At 49.2% G+C, this 25,251-nt stretch overlaps 1 protein-coding gene across 1 annotated transcript; it reads left to right on the top strand.

Annotated features, from left to right (window-relative positions):
* Window positions 1-15,173: 15,173 nt before the first annotated feature.
* LOC137351336 (proteinase-activated receptor 3-like) lies at window positions 15,174-16,821 on the top strand (the record flags this gene model as incomplete). The annotated part of the gene is made up of 1 exon (XM_068015776.1): window positions 15,174-16,821. A coding segment is annotated over one exon (951 nt), but the record flags the coding sequence as incomplete, so codon positions are not given.
* Between the last annotated feature and the right edge of the window lie 8,430 nt (window positions 16,822-25,251).

The following is a 25,251-nucleotide window of genomic DNA, read 5'->3' as shown; positions in this document are numbered from 1 at the left end:
TTCCTTCTGCCAAAATGCATCACCTTACACTTGTCAGTATTAAATCCCCTCTGCCACTTGTCTGCCCATTCTGCTAGCTTATCTATGTCCTGTTACAGGTGGTTTGTATCATCCTTGCTGTTTGTCACTCCTTCATCAGCAAATTTTGAAATTCTGCTCTGTATTCCAAGATCCAAGTCATTTATATATAGTTAAAAAAAAGGCAGTGATCCCAGCATTGACACCTGGAGAACACCACAATCTACCATCCTTCAGTCTGAAAAATAACCATTTATCACAACTCGCTGTTTTATGTCCTTAAGCCAGGTTTTTTTAACCAAACTGACACTGACCCTCCTATTCCATGAGCCTTAATTGTGTTAACCAGCCTTTTATGTGGTACTTTGTCAAACACTTTCTTAAAACCCACATAAACAGCATCTGCCGCATTCCCTTCATCAACCTTCTCTGTTACTTTGTCAAGAAGTGGCGCAGTGGTTAGCACTGCAGCCTCACAGCTCCAGCGGCCGGGGTTCAATTCTGGGTACTGCCTGTGTGGAGTTTGCAAGTTCTCCCTGTGTCTGCGTGGGTTTTCTCCGGGTGCTCCGGTTTCCTCCCACATGCCAAAGACTTGCAGGTTGATAGGTAAATTGGCCATTATAAATTGTCACTAGTATAGGTAGGTGGTAGGAAAATATAGGGACAGGTGGGGATGTGGTAGGAATATGGAATTAGTGTAGGGTTAGTATAAATGGGTGGTTGATGGTCGGCACAGACTCGGTGGGCCGAAGGGCCTGTTTCAGTGCTGTATCTCTAAACTAAACTAAAAAATTCAATTAGTTTAGTCAAGCATGATCTTCCTTTTACAAATCAATGCTGTCTCTCCTTAACTAACTCAAACCTCTCCAAGTGCCTGTTGATTTTTTTCCCCGATTATTGTTTTTAAAACCTTACCCACCACTGATGTTGAGAAATAGATGCTGCAAAATTCAACTCTGTAATTTCAGTGCTACAGGTGCCAGTTTAGGAGTAAAGGAGCAATCCGTGCTGTTCCTGCCCACTCCCAGCACAGCACACACTGAACGCCATATAGTTGAGAACGTCAGTGTAGGCGTGACATGCCTACACCGGAAGTATGTAGAGTCAGCAGATTGTGACGTCAACAATACTCAAGTAATCACTCTTGTGTATTTCCTTCATGCCTGACGTACAGGAGCCTTTGCCTGTCTTAGGGCTCCTACACAGCATTACCCCAGTGCCTGCAACATGGCTGGTGGAAGGTTGCTAACTTTCAGTGGAGGAGACTGCAGGTGGCCTTGCAAGACGCCCTCGAGCAACTCTGGGCCTTGAAGGCCCGACTTTGGACTGCACCACCTTGGCATGGGCAGCAGTAGTCTCGGCTGGCTGATAGGCAACAGCAAGGGAACTGGTGGAGTGTCAGTGGTGCGGGCATTAACAGCAGGTTCGTGCTGCACAGAGCCACTGTCACTTCCCCTTGTAATCTGCTGGAGTACAGATTGCTGGACTACTGTGAGATCCTGCATGTCCCTTTGAACACTGAGATCCACAGCCATAATTGCAGCAGTCTGAGCCTGCACAGCAACAAGCAGAGATTTCATGACTTCAGCCTGAGCTTATTGTGCTACCCTTGCCATCAAACAATACCAATAACCTGCTCCCTGATGCCCAGTTTGGATTCCACCAGGACCACTCAGCTCCTGACCTCATTACAGCCTTGGTCAAACATGGATAAAAGAGCTGAACTCCACAGGTGAGGTGAAAGTGACTGTCCTTGACATCAAGGCAGCATCTGACAGAGTATGGCATCAAGGAGCCCTGGCAAAATTGAAGTCAATGGGAATCAAGGAGGAAACTCTCCACTGCTTGCAGTCATAGCTAGCACAAACGAAGATGGTTGTGGTTGTTGGAGGTCAATCATCTCAGTCCCAGGACATCACTGCAGGAGTTCCTCAGGGTAGTGTCCTAGGCCCAACCATCTTCAGCTGCTTCATCAATGACCATCCCTCCATCGTCAGGTCAGAAGTGGGAACGTTCACTGATGACTGCACAATGTTCAGTTCCATTCACAACTCCTCAGATACTGAAGCAGTCTGTGCCCACATGTGGAAAGACCTGGACAATATCCAGGCTTGGGCTAATAAGTGGCAAGTAACATTCATGCCACACAAGTGCCACGCAATGACCATCACCAACCAGACAGAATCTAATCATCTCCCCTCGACATTCAATGGCATTACCATCGCTGAATCCCCCACTATCAACATCCTGGGGGCCACCACTGACCAGAAACTGAACTATACCAGCCACATAAATACTGTGGCCACAAGATCAGTCAGATGCTGGGTATTTTGGAGTGAGTTACTCACCTCCTGACTCCCCAAAGCCTGTCCAGTATCTACAAGGTACAAGTCAGGAATAGAACATAGAACATAGAACAGTACAGCACAGTACTGGCCCTTCAGCCCACGATGTTGTGCCGACCCTTTAACCTACTCTAAGATCAAACTACCTACATACCCTTCATTCTACTATCATCCATGTACCTATCCAAGAGTCGCTTAAATGTCCCTAATGTACCTGCTTCTACTACCACCGCTGGCAGCGCATTCCACGCACCCACCACTCTCTGTGTAAAGAACCTACCTCTGACATCTCCCCTAAATCGTCCTCTAATCACCTTAAAATTATGCCCCCTGGTGATAGCCCTTTCTGCCCTGGGAAAAAGTCTCTGACTATCCACTCTATCTATGCCTCTCATCATCTTGTACCCCTCTATCAAGTCACCTCTCATCCTTCTTCGCTCCAATGAGAAAAGCCCTAGCTCCCTCAATCTTTCTTCGTAGGACATGCCCTCCAGTCCAGGCAGCATCCTGGTAAATCTCCTCTGCACCCTCTCTAAAGCTTCCACATCCTTCCTATAATGAGGCGACCAGCACTGAATACAATATTCCAAGTGTGGTCGAACCAGGGCCTTATAGAGCTGCAGCATAACCTCGCGGCTCTTAAACTCAATCCCCCTGTTAATGAAAGCCAACACACCATACGCCTTCTTAACAACCCTATCAACTTGGGTGGCAACTTTGAGCGATCTATGGACATGGACCCCAAGATCCCTCTGTTCCTCCACACTACCACGAATCCTGTCTTTAAGCCTGTTTTCCGCATTCAAATTCGACCTTCCAAAATGAATCACTTCACACTTTTCCAGGTTGAACTCCATCTGCCACTTCTCAGCCCAGCTCTGCATCCTGTCAATGTCCCGTTGCAACCTACAACAGCCTTCCACACTATCCACAACTCCAGCAACCTTTGTGTCATCGGCAAACTTGCTAACCCAGCCTTCCACTTCCTCATCCAAGTCATTTATAAAAATCACAAAGAGCAGAGGTTCCAGAACAGATCCTTGCGGAACACCACTGGTCACCGAGCTCCAGGCTGAATACTTTCCATCTACTACCACCCTCTGTCTTCTATGGGCCAGCCAATTCTGTATCCAGACAGCCAAATTTCCCTGTATCCCATGCTCCCTTACTTTCTGAATGAGCCTACCATGGGGAACCTTATCAAACGCCTTGCTAAAATCCATATACACCACATCCACTGCTCTTCCTTCATCAATGTGTTTTGTCACATCCTCAAAGAATTCAATAAGGCTTGTGAGGCATGACCTGCCCCTCACAAAGCCATGCTGACTATTTCTAATCAAACTATGCTTTTCCAAATAATCATAAATCCTGTCTTTCAGAATCCTCTCCAATAATTTGCCCACCACCGACGTAAGACTGACTGGTCTGTAATTCCCAGGGTTATCCCTATTCCCTTTCTTGAACAAGGGAATAACATTTGCCACCCTCCAATCATCTGGTACTACTCCAGTGGACAGTGAGGACGCAAAGATCATCGCCAAAGGCGCGTCAATCTCTTCCCTCGCTTCCCGTAATATCCTTGGGTATATCCCGTCTGGCCCCGGGGACTTATCTGTCCTCATATCATTCAAAATTTCCAGCACATCCTCCCTCTTAACCTCAACCTGTTCAAGCATATCAGCCTGTTCCACGCTGTCCTCACAAACAACCAGTTCCCTCTCACTAGTGAATACTGAAGCAAAGTATTCATTTAGGACCTCCCCTACCTCCTCCTACTCCAGGCACAAGTTCCCTCCACTATCCCTGATCGGCCCTACCCTCACTCTGGCCATCCTCTTGTTCCTCCCATAAGTGTAGAACGCCTTGGGATTTTCCTTGATCCTACCCGCCAAGACTTTTTCATGTCCCCTTCTAGCTCTCCTAAGTCCATTCTTCAGTTCCTTCCTGGCTACCTTGTAACCCTCTAGAGCCCTGTCTGATACTTGCTTCCTCAACCTAAGTAAGCTTCCTTCTTCCTCTTGACTAGCTGTTCCACATCTCTTGTCATCCAAGGTTCCTTCACCCTACCATCCCTTCCTTGCCTCATCGGGACAAACCTATCCAGCAGTCGCAGCAAGTGCTCCCTAAACAACCTCCACATTTCTGTCGTGCATTTCCCTGAGAACATCTGTTCCCAATTTATGCTCCCCAGTTCCTGCCTAATAGCATTGTAATTCCCCCTCCCCCAATTAAATATTTTCCCATCCCGTCTGCTCCTGTCCCTCTCCATGACTATAGTAAAGGTCAGGGAGTTGTGATCACTATCACCGAAATGCTCTCCCACCAAGAGATCTGCCACCTGGCCTGGTTCCTTGCCAAGCACCAAGTCCAACATAGCCTCCCCTCTAGTCGTCCTATCTACATATTGAGTCAGGAAACCTTCCTGGACACACCTGACAAAAACTGCTCCATCCAAACTATTTGCACTAAGGAGGTTCCAATCAATATTAAGGAAAGTTGAAGTCACCCATGACAACAACCCTGTTACTTCTGCACCTTTCCAAAATCTGCCTCCCAATCTGTTCCTCCGTGTCTCTGTTGCTATTGGGGGGTCTATAGAAAACTCCCAACAAAGTGACTGCTCCTTTCCTGTTTCTGACTTCCACCCATAATGACTCAGTAGACAAACCCTCCTCGACGACCTCCCTTTCTGCAGCTGTGATACTATCCCTGATTAGCAATGCCACTCCCCCACTCTCTTTTACCTCCCTCCCTATTCCTCTTGAAACATCTAAACCCCGGAACATCCAACATCCATTCCTGCCCCTGTGATATCCACGTCTCCGTAATGGCCACAACATCGTAGCTCCAAGTACTGATCCATGCTCTAAGTTCATCACCCTTATTCCTGACACCTTTTGCGTTAAAATAGACACACTTCAACCCATCATACTGGCTGCAACTTTGCCCTGTCAACTGTCTAACCTTCCTCACAGACTCTCTGCACTCTGTATCTGCCTGTTCAACAGCTACCCCATCCACTGATCCGAAGCTCCGGTTCCCATCCCCCTGCCAAACTAGTTTAAACCCTCCCGAAGAGCTCTAGCAAACCTCCCGTCCAGGATATTGGTGCCCCTCCAGTTCAGATGCAACCCGTCCTTCTTGTACAGGTCCCACCTTCCCCAGAAGGTATCCCAATGATCCACATATCTGAAGCCCTCACTCCTACACCAGCTCTGTAGCCACGTGTTCAGCTGCACTCGCTCTCTGTTTCTAGCCTCACTGTGATGGAATACTCTCTACTTGCCTGAATGAGTTCATCTCCAATGACAAGCTCAGCACCATCCAGGACAAAGCTGCTTGATCAGCACCCCATCCACCACCTTCAACATTTACTCCCTCCACCACCGACGCACAGTGGCAGCAGTGTGTACCATCTACAAGATGCACTGCAAAAACTCACCTAATAACGACTCCTGGGGACAACACTCCATACTTCTCTCCAGTCAGAAAAACATCTGTTAACTACTACTTTCTGCCTCCTAGCACTTAGCTAATTATGTACCCAAGTTACCATTGTTCCTTTAATCCTATGCATTTCCATTTTTCAAATAAATCTGTTATGTGGTACGTTATCAAATGTCTTTTGAAAGTCCATATATACATTTACTGCATTACCCTCATCGACCCTTGCTGTTACTTCATCAAAGAGCTCAATTCCTCAGAAGGATGTCAGAAGGATTTCCTCGCCAGTGAGTTTTAATGTTATTACTGGATCCCATATTAAAATGCAACAATATTAATATTAATCCAACTCCATCACTGTCAGGAACTTTCAAGCTAATTTCACATAAGAAGCAACAGGACTGAAGCGAACAGGGAGGGGGTTTAATATTGATTCTTGGAGAGATATGTTGTCTGTTTAGCAAGGGTTCTGCTTTTTCAATTACATCACCCTTCCTTCAGACATGTATTTTCTCAGTTATTAAGATTTGTTTCCAGAAGACAGTCACTGGGAATCTCCTGGACTTTCCACACTCACACTCACCTACTGCAGAAACAGTCTGACTTTTGACAGAAACACTTTTTTCGACCAAACTCTGGCCAAAGTTATGGTGGCGGTGCAGGCAATATTACAGAGAAATTCCCAGCCATTTGCCTTTTCCTCTCACTTTATTATTTCTCCCTAACCTTTTTTCCACTTTTGTTCTTTGTCTGAATGACATTTACTTCGATTTTCTGACCTTCCTGGGTTCTAATCCTTGTGACCTGTGAATTCGCACAGATACAATGGGCTGAATGGCTTCTTTCTGTGCCGCAATTTTTCTGTGGTTCTATGGTTCAGCTTTTACAGGAAACATGAGTGCTGTTGCAGCATCTCTGCTATTTAGTAATTGTTTGTTAATAGGTTTAGTCTCACTTGTGTTTAGTAACAGGAGTAACTGTGACACAATACCTCGCTCTGCAGCAAGATCCAATCAGCTTTTTGCAATGAATTCTTTCAACTGCTGCTCCGGTAGGTTTCCTGATTAATTCTGTTTTTGAGAAGGTTTAATGGATGTTAGATATCCCTCTTTACTGATGGAATTGATAATCTGAATATCAACCTGTTCTGTCTAACAGGAAAAGGGCAACAGGCAGGGCAGTGAGAGGAAAACCAGTCCTCTTCTGAGTTTGAATGCAGTTGTTTATGGAATGATAATTTTTTGCATATCCTGCCTGCAACATCTCAAGTGAAATTAGTTTAGGGCAGAGTCAACCCAGGTCCTAGTGGATGCAATTTACAGCACAGCACTTCCAGGGTACCTTTCCTTTGGATTCTCAGGATGTGGGTGTCGTTAGCCAGGCCACCATTTATTGCCCAGCCTAAGTTATCTTTGAGAAGGTGGTGGTGAACCGTCTTCTTGAATCGCTGCAGTTAGTGTGTGTAATGTACTGATCACTGCTCCAACACCATAGTTTGAAGCATCATATGTGAGCTTCAGGTCACAATTTGTCTCATTATAAACAAGTAGTGCATAGCTGGTCAAGCTTCTCTTACATATGTGATAATCATCTTGTTGTGCTTTAGACCAAATCCATTTCACATCTTTCTTCAACAACTCATGACGTGAAACTAACACCATTACAAACTCAGGCAGACATTACAAGTAGTACTGAACCATATGATCTAAACGGACACATTGGGGCATTAACTATTGTCTCGATCTTTCCTTTCACTGGCTGAAGTCCTTTTTCATTGATTTTCAGGCCAAGATACACAACCTCAGATTCCAGTTCCGAAGAAGCGTCACTGACCCGAAACGTTAACTCTGCTTCTCTTTCCACAGATGCTGCCAGACCTGCTGAGTGGTTGCAGCATTTCTTGTTTTGATCTCAGATTGCACAAACGTACACTTGCTCCTTTTCAACTTCACATTGAGTCTTTTTAACATTTCATCCAATACTTGAAGAATCTCTTCACGAGAAACAGATCACCTTGATTACACAAGCAATGAGGCACTCATTGCAAAATTTTCCCCTTTCCTGCTGCCTCTATCCCCGGGCCTCTCCTTTCCTGCTGACTCTCTCCCCGGGCATCTCCTTTCCTGCTGACTCTCTCCCCGGGCCTCTCCTTTCCTGCTGCCTCTCTCCCCGGCCTCCCCTTTCCTGCTGCCTCTCTCCCCGGGCCTCTCCTTTCCTGCTGCCTCTCTCCCCGGGCCTCTCCTTTCCTGCTGACTCTCTCCCCGGGCCTCTCCTTTCCTGCTGCCTCTCTCCCCGGGCCTCTCCTTTCCTGCTGCCTCTCTCCCCGGGCCTCTCCTTTCCTGCTGACTCTCTCCCCGGGCCTCTCCTTTCCAGCTGCCTCTCTCCCCGGACTTCCCCTTTCCTGCTGCCTCTCTCCCCGGCCTCCCCTTTCCTGCTGCCTCTCTCCACGGCCCTCTCCTTTCCTGCTGCCTCTCTCCCCTGGCGTCCCCTTTCCTGCTGCCTCTCTCCCCTGGCATCCCCTTTCCTGCTGCCTCGCTCCCCAGGCCTCCCCTTTCCTGCTGCCTCTCTCCCTGGGCCTCTCCTTTCCTGCTGACTCTCTCCCCGGGCCTCCCCTTTCCTGCTGCCTCTCTCCCCGGCCTCCCATTTCCTGCTGCCTCTCTCCCCGGGCCTCCCCTATCCTGCTGCCTCTCTCCCCGGGCCTCCCCTTTCCTGCTGCCTCTCTCTCCAGCCTCCCCTTTCCTGCTGCCTCTCTCCCATGGCCCTCTCCTTTCCTGCTGCCTCTCTCCCCGGGCCTCTCCTTTCCTGCTGCCTCTCTGCCACGGGGCTCCCCTTTCCTGCTGCCTCTCTCCCCTGGCCTCCCCTTTCATGCTGCCTCTCTCCCCGGGATTCCCCTTTCCTGCTGCCGCTCTCCCCGGGCCTCCCATTTCCTGCTGCCTCTCTCCACGGCCCTCTCCTTTCCTGCTGCCTCTCTCCCCTGGCGTCCCCTTTCCTGCTGCCTCTCTCCCCTGGCATCCCCTTTCCTGCTGCCTCGCTCCCCAGGCCTCCCCTTTCCTGCTGCCTCTCTCCCTGGGCCTCTCCTTTCCTGCTGACTCTCTCCCCGGGCCTCCCCTTTCCTGCTGCCTCTCTCCCCGGCCTCCCATTTCCTGCCGCCTCTCTCCCCGGGCCTCCCCTATCCTGCTGCCTCTCTCCCCGGGCCTCCCCTTTCCTGCTGCCTTTCTCTCCAGCCTCCCCTTTCCTGCTGCCTCTCTCCCAGGGCCTTCCCTTTCCTGCTGCCTCTCTGTCCGGCCTCCCCTTTCCTGCTGCCTCTCTCCCACGGGCCTCTCCTTTCCTGCTGCCTCTCTCCCATGGCCCTCTCCTTTCCTGCTGCCTCTCTCCCCGGGCCTCTCCTTTCCTGCTGCCTCTCTGCCACGGGGCTCCCCTTTCCTGCTGCCTCTCTCCCCTGGCCTCCCCTTTCATGCTGCCTCTCTCCCCGGGATTCCCCTTTCCTGCTGCCGCTCTCCCCGGGCCTCCCATTTCCTGCTGCCTCTCTCCCCGGGCCTCTCCTTTCCTGCTGCCTCTGTCCCCGGGCCTCCCCTTTCCTGCTGCCTCTCTCCCCGGGCCTCTCCTTTCCTGCTGCCTCTCTCCCCGGGCCTCTCCTTTCCTGCTGCCTGTCTCCCCGGGCCTCCCCTTTCCTGCTGCCTCTCTCCCACGAGCCACCCCTTTCCTGCTGCCTATCTCAACCGGGCCTCCCCTTTCCTGCTGCCTCTCTCCCACGGGCCTCCCCTTTTCTGATGCCTCTTCCCTGGGCTTCCCCTTTCCTGCTGCCTCTCTCCCCGGGCCTCTCCTTTCCTTCTGCCTCTCTCCCCGGGCACCCCCTTTCCTGCTGCCTCTCTCCACGGGCCTCTCCTTTCCTGCTGCCTCTCTCCCACGGGCCTCTCCTTTCCTGCTGCCTCTGTCCCCGGGCCTCGCCTTTCGTGCTGCCTCTCTCAACCGGGCATCCCCTTTCCTGCTGCCTCTCTCCCACGGGGCTCCCCTTTCCAGCTGCCTCTCTCCCCGGCCTCTCCTTTCCTGCTGCCTCCCTCCCACGGGCCTCCCCTTTCCTGCTGCCTCTCTCCCACGGGCCTCCCCTTTCCTGCTGCCACTCTCCCACGGGCCTCCCCTTTGCTGCTGCCTCTCTCCCCGGGCCCCCCCTTTCATGCTGCCTCTCTCCCACGGGCCTCCCCTTTCCTGCTGCCTCTCTCCCCGGGCCTCCCCTTTCATGCTGCCTCTCTCCCATGGGCCTCCCCTTTCCTGCTGCCTTTCTGCCCGGGCCTCCCCTTTCCAGCTGCATCTCTCCCCGGGCCTCCCCTTTCCTGCTGCCTCTGCCCCCGGGCCTCCCCTTTCCTTCTGGCTCTCTTTCCGGGCCTTCCCTTTCCTGCTGCCTCTCTCCCCTGGAGTCCCCTTTCCAGCTGCCTCTCTCCCCGGGCCTCTCCTTTCCTGTTGCCTCTATCCCCGGGCATCCCCTTTCCGGCTGCCTCTCTCCCACGGACCTCTCCTTTCCTGCTGCCTCTCTCCCGGCCTCTCCTTTCCTGCTGCCTCTCTCCCGGCCACTCCTTTCCTGCTGCCTCTCTCCCGGCCTCTCCTTTCCTGCTGCCTCTCGCCCGTCCTCTCCTTTCCTGCTGCCTCTCTCCCGGCCTCTCCTTTCCTGCTGCCTCTCTCCCGGCCACCCCTTTCCTGCTGCCTCTCTCCCCGGGCGTCTCCTTTCCTGCTGCCTCTGTCCCCGGGCCTCTCCTTTCCTGCTGCCTCTGTTCCCGGGCCTCCCCTTTCCTGCTGCCTCTCTCCCTGGGCCTCTCCTTTCCTGCTGCCTCTCTCCCCGGGCCTCCCCTTTCCTGCTGCCTCTAACCCTGGCTTCCCCTTTCCTGCTGCCTCTCTCCCCGGGCTTCCCCTTTCCTGCTGCCTCTGTCCCCGGGCCTCTCCTTTCCTGCTGCCTCTCTCCCCGGGCCTCCCCTTTCCTGCTGCCTCTCTCCCCGGGGCTCCCCTTTTGTGCTGACTCTCTCAAACGGGCCTCTCCTTTCCTGCTGCGTTTCTCCCACGGGCCTCCCCTTTGCTGCTGCCTCTCTCCCCGGGCCTGCCCTTTACTTCTGCCTCTCTCACCGGGCCTCCCCTTTCCTGCTGCCTTTCTCCCCGGGCCTCTCCTTTCCTGCTGACTCTCTCTCCGGCCTCCCCTTTCCTGATGCCTCTTCCCCGGACTGCCCCTTTCCTGCTGCCTCTCTCCCCAGCCTCCCCTTTCCTGCTGCCTCTCTCCCCGGGCCTACCCTTTCCTGCTGCCTCTCTCCCACGGGCCTCTCCTTTCCTGCTGCCTCTCTCCCCAGCCTCCCCTTTCCTGCTGCCTCAATCCCCGGGCCTCTCCTTCCCTGCTGCCTCTCTCCCCGGGCCTCTCCTTCCCTACTGCCTCTCTCCCCGGGCCTCCCCTTTCCTGCTGCCTCTCTCCCCGGGCCTCTCCTTCCCTGCTGCCTACTCCCCGGGCCTCTCCTCCCCTGCTGCCTCTCTCCCCGGGCCTCTCCTTCCCTGCTGCCTCTCTCCCCGGGCCTCTCCTTCCCTGCTGCCTACTCCCCGGGCCTCTCCTCCCCTGCTGCCTCTCTCCCCGGGCCTCTCCTTCCCTGCTGCCTCTCTCCCCGGGCCACTCCTTCCCAGCTGCCTCTCTCCCCGGGCCTCTCCTTCGCTGCTGCCTCTCTCCCCGGGCCTCTCCTTCCCTGCTGCCTCTCTCCCCGGGCCTCTCCTTCCCTGCTGCCTCTCTCCCCGGGCCACTCCTTCCCAGCTGCCTCTCTCCCCGGGCCTCTCCTTCGCTGCTGCCTTTCTCCCCGGGCCTCTCCTTTCCTGCTGACTCTCTCTCCGGCCTCCCCTTTCCTGATGCCTCTTCCCCGGACTGCCCCTTTCCTGCTGCCTCTCTCCCCAGCCTCCCCTTTCCTGCTGCCTCTCTCCCCGGGCCTACCCTTTCCTGCTGCCTCTCTCCCACGGGCCTCTCCTTTCCTGCTGCCTCTCTCCCCAGCCTCCCCTTTCCTGCTGCCTCAATCCCCGGGCCTCTCCTTCCCTGCTGCCTCTCTCCCCGGGCCTCTCCTTCCCTACTGCCTCTCTCCCCGGGCCTCCCCTTTCCTGCTGCCTCTCTCCCCGGGCCTCTCCTTCCCTGCTGCCTACTCCCCGGGCCTCTCCTCCCCTGCTGCCTCTCTCCCCGGGCCTCTCCTTCCCTGCTGCCTCTCTCCCCGGGCCTCTCCTTCCCTGCTGCCTACTCCCCGGGCCTCTCCTCCCCTGCTGCCTCTCTCCCCGGGCCTCTCCTTCCCTGCTGCCTCTCTCCCCGGGCCACTCCTTCCCAGCTGCCTCTCTCCCCGGGCCTCTCCTTCGCTGCTGCCTCTCTCCCCGGGCCTCTCCTTCCCTGCTGCCTCTCTCCCCGGGCCTCCCCTTTCATTCAATGAACTGGCTGAACACTGGTATCTGATGATGGGAAACTTGGCAGAAAGTCAGTGGGATCATCCGTTCGATTACTTTGTCTGAAGACACTCATTTTGGAAATGTCCATGAATGAAGATAATGATGTTCATGGAAACGCCAGCACATTCATCAGAAATCACTAGGATTTCGAAGCATGATCATCATAAATGATACGAAATCTCCGAGGAATATTTTAATTTGATCAGTGGATTGTCCAATCTGTGACTCCTGATTTGAATGAATTTGCTGGCCAGGGGATGAGCTAAACATATATCATGCAGCTCTGTTTCACTGTCCAGTCAGTTATTACTGCACAATCCTCGAGCTGCTAAATATTGACTGGAAATATTATAGTTCGAGTACTTTAGATGGGTCAGTTTTTGTCCAGTGTGTGCAGGAGGGTTTTCTGACACAGTATGTGGACAGGCCAACCAGGGGCGATGCCACATTGGATTTGGTACTGGGTAATGAACCCGGCCAGGTGTTCGATTTAGATGTAGGTGAGCACTTTGGCGATAGTGATCACAATTCGGTTAGGTTTACCTTAGCGATGGGCAGGGACAGGTATATACCGCAGGGCAAGAATTATAGCTGGGGGAAAGGAAATTATGATGCGATTAAGCAAGATTTAGGATGGGGAAGGAAACTGCAGGGGATGGGCACAATCGAAATGTGGAGCTTATTCAAGGAGCAGCTACTGCGTGTCCTTGATAAGTATGTACCTGTCAGGCAGGGAGGAAGTTGTCGAGCGAGGGAGCCGTGGTTTACTAAAGAAGTTGAAGCGCTTGTCAAGAGGAAGAAGAAGGCTTATGTTAGGATGAGACGTGAAGGCTCAGTTAGGGCGCTTGAGAGTTACAAGCTAGCCAGGAAGGATCTAAAGGGAGAGCTAAGAAGAGCGAGGAGAGGACACGAGAAGTCATTGGCGGATAGGATCAAGGAAAACCCTAAGGCTTTCTATAGGTATATCAGGAATAAAAGAATGACTAGAGTTAGAACAGGGCCAATCAAGGATAGTAGTGGGAAGTTGTGTGTGGAATCAGAGGAGATAGGGGAAGCGTTAAATGAATATTTTTCGTCAGTATTTACAGTAGAGAAAGAAAATGTTGTCGAGGAGATTACTGAGATACAGCCTACTAGGCTAGATGGGATTGAGATTCACAAGGAGGAGGTGTTAGCAATTTTGGAAAGTGTGAAAATAGATAAGTCCCCTGGGCCAGATGGGATTTATCCTAGGATTCTCTGGGAAGCCAGGGAGGACATTGCAGAGCCTTTGTCCTTGATCTTTATGTCATCATTGTCGACAGGAGTAGTGCCGGAAGACTGGAGGATAGCAAATGTTGTCCCCTTGTTCAAGAAGGGGAGTAGAGACAGCCCTGGTAATTATAGACCTGTGAGCCTTACTTCGGTTGTGGGTAAAATGTTGGAAAAGGTTATAAGAGATAGGATTTATAATCATCTTGAAAAGAATAAGTTCATTTGCGATAGTCAGCACGGTTTTGTGAAAGGTAGGTCGTGCCTCACAAACCTTATTGAGTTTTTCGAGAAGGTGACCAAACAGGTGGATGAGGGTAAAGCCGTGGATGTGGTGTATATGGATTTCAGTAAGGCGTTTGATAAGGTTCCCCACGGTAGGCTATTGCAGAAAATACGGAAGTATGGGGTTGAAGGTGATTTAGAGCTTTGGATCAGAAATTGGCTAGCTGAAAGAAGACAGAGGGTGGTGGTTGATGGCAAATGTTCATCCTGGAGTTTAGTTACTAGTGGTGTACCGCAAGGTTCTGTTTTGGGGCCACTGCTGTTTGTCATTTTTATAAATGACCTGGATGAGGGTGTAGAAGGGTGGGTTAGTAAATTTGCAGATGACACGAAGGTCGGTGGAGTTGTGGATAGTGTCGAAGGGTGTTGTAGGGTACAGAGGGACATAGATAGGCTGCAGAGCTGGGCTGAGAGATGGCAAATGGAGTTTAATGCGGAGAAGTGTGAGGTGATTCACTTTGGAAGGAGTAACAGCAATGCAGAGTACTGGGCTAATGGGAAGATTCTTGGTAGTGTAGATGAGCAGAGAGATCTTGGTGTCCAGGTACATAAATCCCTGAAAGTTGCTACCCAGGTTAATAGGGCTGTTAAGAAGGCATATGGTGTGTTAGCTTTTATTAGTAGGGGGATCGAGTTTCGGAGCCACGAGGTCATGATGCAGCTGTACAAAACTCTGGTGAGGCCGCACCTTGAGTATTGCGTGCAGTTCTGGTCACCGCATTATAGGAAGGATGTGGAAGCTTTGGAAAGGGTGCAGAGGAGATTTACTAGGATGTTGCCTGGTATGGAGGGAAGGTCTTACGAGGAAAGGCTGAGGGACTTGGGGTTGTTTTCGTTAGAGAGAAGGAGGAGGAGAGGTGACTTAATAGAGACATATAAGATAATCAGAGGGTTAGATAGGGTGGATAGTGAGAGTCTTTTTCCTCGGATGATGATGGCAAACACGAGGGGACATAGCTTTAAGTTGAGGGGTGAAAGATATAGGACAGATGTCAGAGGTAGTTTCTTTACGCAGAGAGTAGTAGGGGCGTGGAACGCACTGCCTGCAACAGTAGTAGACTCGCCAACTTTAAGGGCATTTAAGTGGTCATTGGATAGACATATGGATGAAAATGGAATAGTGTAGGTCAGATGGTCGGCGCAACATCGAGGGCCGAAGGGCCTGTACTGCGCTGTAATGTTCTAATTCTAAAAAAAAAATCATCCCATCAGTAGTTACAGTTTGGACAAAATCACTGCAGGCTCCTGTTGAGGTTTGATACTCTCCCCAGGCACTAAGGAAGGTTGGATTGTTCTTGGGGACAAATTACTTCACTCCACCGTGAATATAGAAAAATGACTGTGAAAACTGAGAATAAAAAGCAACCAGAATAAACAATCTGATTCACATTTTTAGCTGGAAGCCGTGTACCGTTTGCAGGAGGAGTCTCTGCAACAGTCGATCCACAAACTGGCCACATTAATCTAAGTAATGAAGCCAAAGCTCAACTGACCAATCCAATCATCACCAACTTGATCCCTGCCTTTTATATCTTTGTGTTGTGCATTGGACTCCCAGCAAATGCACTGGCTCTATGGACAATGGCTGCAAAAATCAGGAAACCTTCCACCATCTTCCTGATCAACCTGGCGACTGCAGACATCCTCCTGATTCTGATGCTGCCTTTCAAGATCTCCTACCACCTCCTGGGCAATAACTGGCTCTTTGGTGAGGGTCTCTGTCGGATAATGACCGCCTTCTTCTACGGGAACATGTATTGCTCCATCCTGCTGCTCACCTTCATCAGCATTGACAGATACTTTGCTCTGGTCCATCCATTTCTCGCCAAGCGTTTCAGGGACAATCAGTTTGCCATTGGTACCTGTGCTGTAATTTGGGTGATGGTTATTCTCTTTGTTTTGCCTTTTCTTTCTGTGCAACAGACCTTTGAGATCCACGATTTAAATATTACCACGTGCCATGATGTGTATGTAAAGGATAAGCGGAATGTGTATTTCTATTACTGGTTAGTTGCTGTGGTATTAGGGTTTTTATGTCCTAGCCTCATCACAATATTTTGTTACAGTTTTGTAATCAGAGCTTTAATGGTTAATGTAACCAAGTACAAAAAGGCTGTAAAAATCACTCTTTTAGTTCTGTTTATTTATCTAGTGTGTTTCACTCCCAGTAATATAGTGCTGCTGGTACACCAATGGATTCCTGATCTCCACACATGTTACATGTTCTTCCTGTCTCTCAGCAGCTTCAACAGTTGCATTGACCCTTTCCTTTACTATTATATTTCTGATGAATGTAGAAACAAAGTGAAGATGATGATCTGTTTAATTACTTGATGAATTTGTTCTTGTTTCTCCCTTTCCGAGATGCATAAATCATGTCAAACATTTGACGGTGAACAAAACCCCACCCCTGAATTTGCAGGTGTCTACTGCTTGGGGTTGAACATTCCCAATGGGATAGATTCTTAACTTGCTGCCTGGGTGAATAACTGGTGTGAGTTGGAATGTAGAATAGAAAATACTGATCTTTGTTTCCATGAAAAACATGAAAGTCTATGGAAATGAATATCAGGTGCATTCTTTCAGATAAGAAGTTAAACTGTGATCCTGTCTGCCCCCTCAGTTGATGTAAATGTTGTCATGGTATTCTTTCGCAGAACAGGGAGTTTTCCCTGGTGTCCTGGTCAATATCTATCCTTCAGTTTCAACATCACTGAAACAGATTATCTGGTCATTATCACATGGCTGTTTGTGGGAGCTTTCTGTGCACAAATTGGCGGCCACATTTCCTACATTACAACAGTGACTATACTTCACTGGCTGTGAAGGGTTTTGGGATGTCCTGAGGTTGTGAAAGGTGCTATAGAAATGCAAGTCTTTTTTCCCTATAACAGGCCACTACCCTGTGGCAGTGAGCTGGGAGTCTGCTCCTAATGGACCAAATCTCTGCATTTTATTCTTACCTTTCCTAAATGTCCCTTTTCTCTCTCTCTTTTTATTTCTTTCCCTCTTACCCTCTGTTGGCCAGGGGCTGCAAGAAACGCAGAATCAGTTACAAACTGCTGGAATTGTTTGACCTGTCGTAACCTGGAGCTCGGACACAGAGCCAGTGAAAACTCTGGAAATCAACCATCGTGGAAGCGGAAGACCCTGCATGAGTAACGTGGTGACGACGTAGAAGAGAGCGAGAACAGAACGCCTGGCCAGCGTTAACTCTCCCTTTTTTGGGTAATATCCTTTGTATTCTGTGACTAGGACAGGGAAAGGTCAGAGGAACCTTGTGGGTGTGCTTATGAATTCTAGCTAGTTTTGTTATTAACTGTATAACTCAGGGGAGTTGTATGTTTTTTTCTAACTAAGTGTATAAGCCTCATTCTTACATTGTACAACAATGTGAATAAAGTAAATTGATAGTTAAAGAAAGGACTGAGTTCCCCCTCTTTGTACTAAGCCAAGTAACTGTTGCTGTGGACAAGGTGGTGTTGACTCCGCGCCACAGTTAATACCTCTATCTCTCTTTCTGTCTGTGCTTCGACTCTAATTTGCCCTCTTTTCTGTTGTTCCTCTCTTTCTTTCTCAACACTTAAATCTTATTGGTTAAGATGATAGACTGTTGGTGTCAACATTCACCCATGCTCCAGTTGCACTCTTGCTCAGCACTCCCAGCATGTTTTGGCACAAATTATATTTAAGCTGAAGGGCCCAGGGGAAAGTCCAATGGCAACTCCACTCCAGCAAGACTTGATCCTATGTTTCTAATCATGTAAAACATGGAACATGCATGGAAATATCCCAGAATGCAGGCATGGAACTGTGCACAGACTAATTGAACAAAATGAGAGACTCAACCTAACCCTCGCTGAAACAAATTTCAAAGGTGGCAAAACCTGCAAGTTCCCCTCCAAGTCACACACCATCCTGACTTGGAACTATATCGCTGTTCCTTCACTGTCGCTGGGTCAAAATCCTGGAACTCCCTTCCTAACAGCACTGTGGGTGTACCTACCCCACATGGACTGCAGCAGTTCAAGAAGGCAGTTCACCACCACCTTCTCATGGGCAATTAGGGATGGGCAATAAATGCTGGCCTGGTCAGTGACGCCCACATCCCACGAATGAATTAAAAAAAACACCAAAAAAATGGGATTTCTGCACATGAGTGTATCAAGATGCTTAATTTCGTTTTGCATTTGTGCTCTTAACTGATTCAATGACAGAGAGCTATTTATTTAACAGAGAGAAGCTGGTTCTATTAAACAACTTGTGTTCACTTGTTACTCATGTAAGGAATAAGGTATCACAGGGATGAAAGTTTTCTGTGGAGAATATTTTTCTCATATCTCAAATATATTGACCTGATTTTGTCGACTTACTGTGTGTAGGATCAGAATCCCCTCCAACTGGGAAATTTATGGAATGTAAAATTCAGACCCATGGACGTTTTGACCTCCTGTTTGGACTATAAAATACAAAAAGCCAAGCTGCAGCACAGGCTGGGCAACAAGGGGTTAATTTGGACATTCAGTAAAAGACAGTGGGGCTGGATTTTACCTGAGGCGGTCAAAAGTCGGTGGCAAACCCACTTCAGCCTAGCCCGGGAATCCGTCCCATATTTTATGGGTCCCCGGGCTTTAATTGTCCCGAGGCGGGACCTCCACCCACTTGAGGGAGGAAGTCCCGCCTCTGTGAGGGCCGGCAGCTCTTAGTCCCAGCAGCACCACTGGGAGCGGTGGCCACTGCTGGGACTGCAGCCCAGCCAACGCCAAGGAGCCTGGAGGGAAGGGGGGATCGGTCCTTCCCTGTTGAGGCTGGAGTGATTGTTTGGAGGGAAGGGTTCCGGGGGTGGGTTGGGAGGTGGGGATGGCCCTCTATCGGGCACCCTGTGCCTGATTGCCATGGCAGCCCCACCCCGAGGTGCAGAAAGGCTGGCAGCTGTCGCTGGGTGGCTTTTCATGTCCCCAGCACACCCGCTTGCCGTGGGTAAAATACCCGTGGAGGTGGGTGAGGGCCCTTAAGTGGCCACTTAAAGTAAACGCTGGCCTAAATAAATTGGCCTCAGGCAGGAGGGCCGTTTATCCCCCTGACCCCCCGCTTGGGCGGCACAGTGGCGCAGTGGTTAGCACTGCAGCCTCACAGCTCCAGCGACCCGGGTTCAATTCTGGGTACTGCCTGTGTGGAGTTTGCAAGTTCTCCCTGTGTCTGCGTGGGTTTTCCCCGGGTGCTCCGGTATCCTCCCACAAGCCAAAAGTCTTGCAGGTTGGTAGGTAAATTGGCCATTATAAATTGCCCCTAGTATAGGTAGGTGGTAGGGAAATATAGGGACAGGTGGGGATGTGGTAGGAATATGGGATTAGTGTAGGATTAGTATAAATGGGTGGTTGATGGTCGGCACAGACTCGGTGGGCCGAAGGGCCTGTTTCAGTGCTGTATCTCTAAACTAAACTAAACTTGACGCCGTAAACTTGGCCGGAGGAGGAAGCGGGGCGGGTAGGCCTCCCAGAGCCTCCCGCTCAATTTTACGCCGCCCCCTACCCCCCAACGCCACCATCCAACCCGCTGGGGCAACGTCAAATTCAGCCCAGTGGCTCATCAAAAGGATTCAAACATTGACTGAGTGCCATCACGGTTCAGTGATACCAACGGAAAACTATTACCTGCCATTGGCTACTGCAATTAAGAAATGGATTACCCTACACAATGGTACAAGGGACATGCCATCGATATGATAATAAGCCCACGATCACAGACAGTGGTACAGGATAACTCTGATTGATTCCTCTCCAGGTGAGAGATGAAAAATTCACACCTTTCATCAACCTCGGAGCCAGGTGTTTTCACTGTGTTTCCTCAAAACAGCAGGAGGATTTGCTCGAACAATGAGAGTTATTAGTTTTGTCTCAGTCATTTCTTCTACAGAGGACTGTATTGTTGCACCCAGTATGAGCTGATCATATTTGTCTGAACTATGTGTGGAATAAACTAAAAGGTGTTACCTGCTGGACACTGCACAGCATGAACAACAGGAAATATGTTTGAGATGTTCATAGTTGTTTTATTATAAAAAGAAAGCAGAGTTACTGTGCTGCAGTCAGGTGAAGCAGGACAGGGACTGGTCAGTTCCAGCTCCAGGCCTACAATCAATATATGTAATGATCAGCCGTGTGGGTGATTATAAGTTTTCAGTCAAACTTTGAAGGGGTTTGTACTGTGGGGGCTGCAGTCGGAAGAAGGGTCAGGAATGGTCACCTTGACTCAGGACCTACAATCAACACTGGACAGACTGGCTGTGCTGGGGATTGTGAGTGTTTCAGCCAAATCGTAGTGATATTGGTCTGAGGGTTTGGGACAAAAGCATGGCATTTTTGCCTGTAATTTGTAAATGGAGAGCCAAATGGAACTGTGGTCAAATCACTGAAGGGTTCAGGTGGGAATTGGGGATGTCAATTTTAAGTTACTGCAGGAGGTTTTGTACTGAGGATAGTTTGTTTATTTCTTTTCAACTAACCAGATGTCAGTTTTAGGGATATTATTGGGTTCAAAAAAACCCTGTGTCATGTCCATTTTGTTTTTGTAATTCCTGAAGTCCAAGAACCCCATTGTAAGGGGGAAGCGGGAATGGAACCTCTTACAGTGGTCAACATGTATACATACATACACTCGTACATAAGTCGACAATTTTTGGGGCCAATTTTTTTGGGGGGGGGTCAATATTTACATGAGTCATATTTTCAAACTTTTATGAACAAAATAATAGCCATGGCGACAGATGTAACTGGTGTAAACTCATTTAAACAAAAGTCGAATACAATGTTATACAATTATTACAGTAAATGGAACAATTTAATAAGAAAAACTAGTTTTCTTTATGTAATCCACCTGGCTGCAAATTCGACATTTTTCTCAGTCTTACTTTGTAGCCAGCATCACCAATCCATCCTTTTTCATGAACAGGGATAACAATGCCTCTTGGAAATTTCTGTTTGGGGATGGTTTTCCTCTTAAATATCACCATTAGCTTTAGCTTTTTCCCATCGGACATATAAGAAAGTACGACAGTGAATCTAGTCTTCTCATGGCCGGTCTTCACTCTTTTCTCCAGTTTTGTTCACCGTTTGATTTGCTGGCGTATCAAAATTCATGACAGTTTCATCCATGTTGCTAATGCGAGCCAGACTGTGAGTATCTTCTCTCAATGCTCCAGTATAAACCAGTGGAATTCAGTGATCTAGTTGTCAAGTTCAGCACGTAGAGGCTGTGAAATCTTAGACTTTTGGCAAAGTACAAAACTGTATCTCAGTATGAAGCTGGTACACTGTTCAGCACTGGCCTTGAAATCTGCCATACCTTCTTTGCTTCTTTCAGGGTGTAGAGCCTGGATGGGCTGAATCTTGTGGAGGAGGTGGGGGTCCCAACACCGAGGAAACCCCACCTCTGCATTTTCGTGGCCTCTTGGAGCAATCCCCCGGAGTTTTTACGGGGGTGGGATCTCTGTCCGTTTAAAGACCATGATCCCACCTCCAAGAGCTGCCGGCCAATCAGAGGGCTAGCAGCTCAGCAGTACTGATACTGCAGAGGCCTCAGACCCAGGCCCAGTGCCAGAACACCGGAACAGAGGTAGGTGAGGCGGGGCCACTGGGGCCAGTCCGGAAGGCCCCGGTAAGGGGGGCTGGTGGTGGTCTTGCAGTCCGGGGGACGGGAGACGGGGTGAATTGGTTCCTTGTGGGAGTCCTCTGCAGGCCACAAATTGCCAATGGAGGAGGGACCCCCCCCCCCACCCCACCAAGCCCACAGGGAGGGCACCTTGTTTTCCTAGGTGTTCTCTCCATGTGGCAGAGCCTCCACTTTCCCTGCCACTGATAAGACCCCAGCAGCGAGAAGAAGCCCCTAATTGGCCATGAATAAGGGCCTCAATCAGCCTCTGGACAGGAAGGCCGTTATCACTGTTAATTGCTGAGTGAAGGGGAGGTGACGGGCCCACCTCCCTACCGCTTCCCCACCTCCCTACCGCTTCCCCACCACCCATCGTGATTCTCCGCACCCCCCCCCCCCTCCCACCGCCCCCACCTCCACCTCCGATCCAGCCAGTGGTCGTGGTTCACATTGGTACAAACAACATAGATTTAAAAAAGGGATTTGGTCCTAAAAGTAGAATATAAGGAGTTAGAAAGTAAGTTGAAAGGTAGGACCTCAAAGTTAGTGATCTCAGGATTACTAGCAGTGCCACGTGCTAGTCAGAGTAGAAATAGCAGGATATATCGGATGAATACATGGCTGAAGAGATGGTGTGAGGGGGAGGGTTTTAGATTCCTAGGACATTGGGACCAGTTCTGGGGGAGGTGGGACCAGTACAAACTGGACAGGTTACACCTGGGCAGGACCGGCACTCATGTCCTAGGGGGAGCATGTTGCTAGAGTGGTTGGGGAGGATTTAAACTAAAATGGCAGGGGAATGGGAACCTTTGCAAGGAGTCAGAGGAGGTGAGATCAAAGACAAGAACAAAAGAGAGTAAGGAATAAGAAAAGTGATAGGCAGAGAAATCAAGGGCCAGAATCAAATAGGGCCACAGTGAAAAATAGTGGGAAGGAGACAGGTAATGTTAAAAAGACAAACCTTAAAGGCTTTGTGCCTTAATGTGCGGAGCATTCACAATAAAGTGGATGAATTAATCGCACAAATAGATGTAAACGGGTATGATATAGTTGGGATTACAGACACGGCTGCAAGGTGACCAGGGATGGGAAATTAACATCCAGGGGTATTCAGTATTTAGGAAGGACAGACAAAAAGTAAAAGGCGGTGGAGTTACATTGCTGGTTAAAGAGGAAATTAACGCAATAGTGAGGAAGGATATTTGCTCTGACTATATGGAATCTGTATGGGTAGAGCTGAGAAACACTAAGGGGCAGAAAACGTTAGTGGGGATTGTATATAGACCCCCAAACTGTAGTGGTGATGTTGGGAATGGTATTAAACAGGAAATTAGAGATGCATGCAATAAAGGAACATCTGTAATTATGGGTGACTTTAATCTGCATATAGATTGGACAAATCAAATTAGTCACAATACCATAGAGGAGGAATTCATGTAGTGTATACGGGATGGTTTTCTGGACCAATACATTGAGGAACCAACTAGAGAACAGGCCATCCTAGACTGGGTATTGTATAATGAGAGGGGAACAATTGACAATCTAGTGGTGCGAGACCCCTTGGGGATGAGCAACCATAATATAATAGAATTCTTCATCAAGATGGAGAGTGACGTAGTTGATTCTGAGACTAGGGTCCTGAATCTTAATAAAGGAAACTACAAAGGTATGAGGAGCGAGTTGGCTGTGACGGATTGGGAAACGTTACTTAAAGGGATGATGGTGGATAGGCAAAGGCAAACATTTAATGAGCGCATGGATGAACTGCAACAATTGTTTATTCCAGTCTGGCACAAAAGTAAAACGGGAAAGGTAGCCAAACCATGGCTTACAAGGGAAATTAGAGATAGCATTAGATCCAAGGAAGAGGCAGAAAAATTTGCCAGAAAAACAACAGACCTGAGGATTGGGAGCAGTTTAGAATTCAGCAAAGGAGGACCAAGGGATTGATTAAGAAGGGGAAAATAGAGTACGAGAGCAAGCTTGCAGGGAGCATAAAAACTGACTGTAAAAGTTTCTATAGGTATGTGAAGAGAAAAAGATTGATGAAGACAAATGTAGGTCCCTTACAGTCAGAAACAGGGCAATTTTTTATGGGGAACAAAGAAATGGCTGACCAATTAAATGCATACTTTGGTTCTGTCCTCACAAAGGAGGACACCAATATCATACCAGAAATGTTGGGGAACACAGGGTTTAGTGAGAGAGGAACTGAAGGAAATCAGTATTGGTAGAGAAATGGTGTTGGGGAAATTGATGGGATTGAAGGCCGATAAATCCCCAGGGCCTGATAATCTACATCCCAGAGTACTTAAAGAAGTGGCTCTAGAAATAGTGGATGCATTGGTGGCCATCGTTCAGGATTTTATAGACTCTGGAACAGTTCCTACAGATTGGAGGGTAGCTAATGTAACCCCACTATTTAGAAAGGGAGGTAGAGAGAAAGCAGGGAATTATAGACCAGTCAGCCTGACGTCGGTAGTGGAAAAAATTCTAGAGTCCATTATCAAAGATTTTATAGCAGAGCACTTAGAGAACAGTGGTAGAATCGGGCAGAGTCAGCATGGATTTACAGAAGGGAAATCATGCTTGACAAATCTACTAGAATTCTTTGAGGATGTAACTAGTAGAGTTGATGAGGGGGAGCAGTGGATGTGGTTTATTTGGACTTTAAGAAGGCTTTCAACAAAGTCCCACGTAAGAGGTTAGTGTGTAAAATTAAAGCGCGTGGGTTTGGGGGGTAGTGTATTGCGATGGATAGAAAATTGGTTGGCGGACAGGAAACAAAGAGTAGGGATAAATGGGTCTTTTTCCGAATGGCAGGCAATGACTAGTGGGGTACCGCAGGGATCGGTGCTAGGATCCCAGCTATTCACAATATATATTAATGATTTAGATGAGGGAACTAAATGTAATATCTCCAAATTTGCACATGACACATGCTGGGAGGGAGGGTAAGTTGTGAGGAGGATGCAGAGAGGCTTCAGGGTGATTTGGACAAGTTGAGTGAGTGGGCTAATGCATGGCAGATGCAGTATAATGTGGATGAATGTGAGGTTATCCACTTTGGTAGCAAAAACAGGAAGGCAGATTATTACCTGATCGGCTATAAACTGAGAGAGGGGAATATGCAGTGAGACCTGGGTGTTCTTGTACACCAGTCGTTGAAGGTAAGCATGCAGGTGCAACAGGCGATAAAAAAGCCAAATGGTATGTTGGCCTTCATAGCGAGAGGATTCGAGTACAGGAGCAGGGATGTCTTGCTGCAATTATACAGGGCCTTAGTGAGGCCACACCTGGAATATTGTGTGAAGTTTTGGTCTCCTTATCTGAGGAAGGATGCTCTTGCTATAGAGGGAGTGCAACAAAGGTTTCCCAGATTCCTGGGAAGGCGGGACTGACGTCTGAGGAGAGGTTGAGTCGGTTAGGAATATATTCGCTGGACTTCAGAAGAGTGAGCGGGGAATCTCATAGAAACCTATAAAATTCTAACAGGACTTGACATGGTAGGTGCAGGAAGGATGTTCCCAATGGTGGGGGAGTCCAGAACCAGGGGTCATAGCCTAAGGATACGGGGTAAACCTTTCAGGACTGAGATGAGGGGAAATTTCTTCACCCAGAGAGTGGTGAGCCTGTGGAATTCGCTACCACAGAAAGCAGTTGAGGCTAAAACATTGATTGTTTTCAAGAAGGAGTTAGATATAGCTCTTGGGTCTCAAGGGATCAAAGGATATGGGGAGAAAGCGGGAACAGGTTACTGAGTTGGATAATCAGCCATGATCATAATGAATGGTGGAGCAGGCTCGAAGGG

Source organism: Heterodontus francisci, chromosome 36, assembly GCF_036365525.1.
Source record: "Heterodontus francisci isolate sHetFra1 chromosome 36, sHetFra1.hap1, whole genome shotgun sequence".
Taxonomy (NCBI): Eukaryota; Metazoa; Chordata; class Chondrichthyes; order Heterodontiformes; family Heterodontidae; genus Heterodontus; species Heterodontus francisci.
This window is presented reverse-complemented; position numbering and strand designations above follow the sequence as displayed.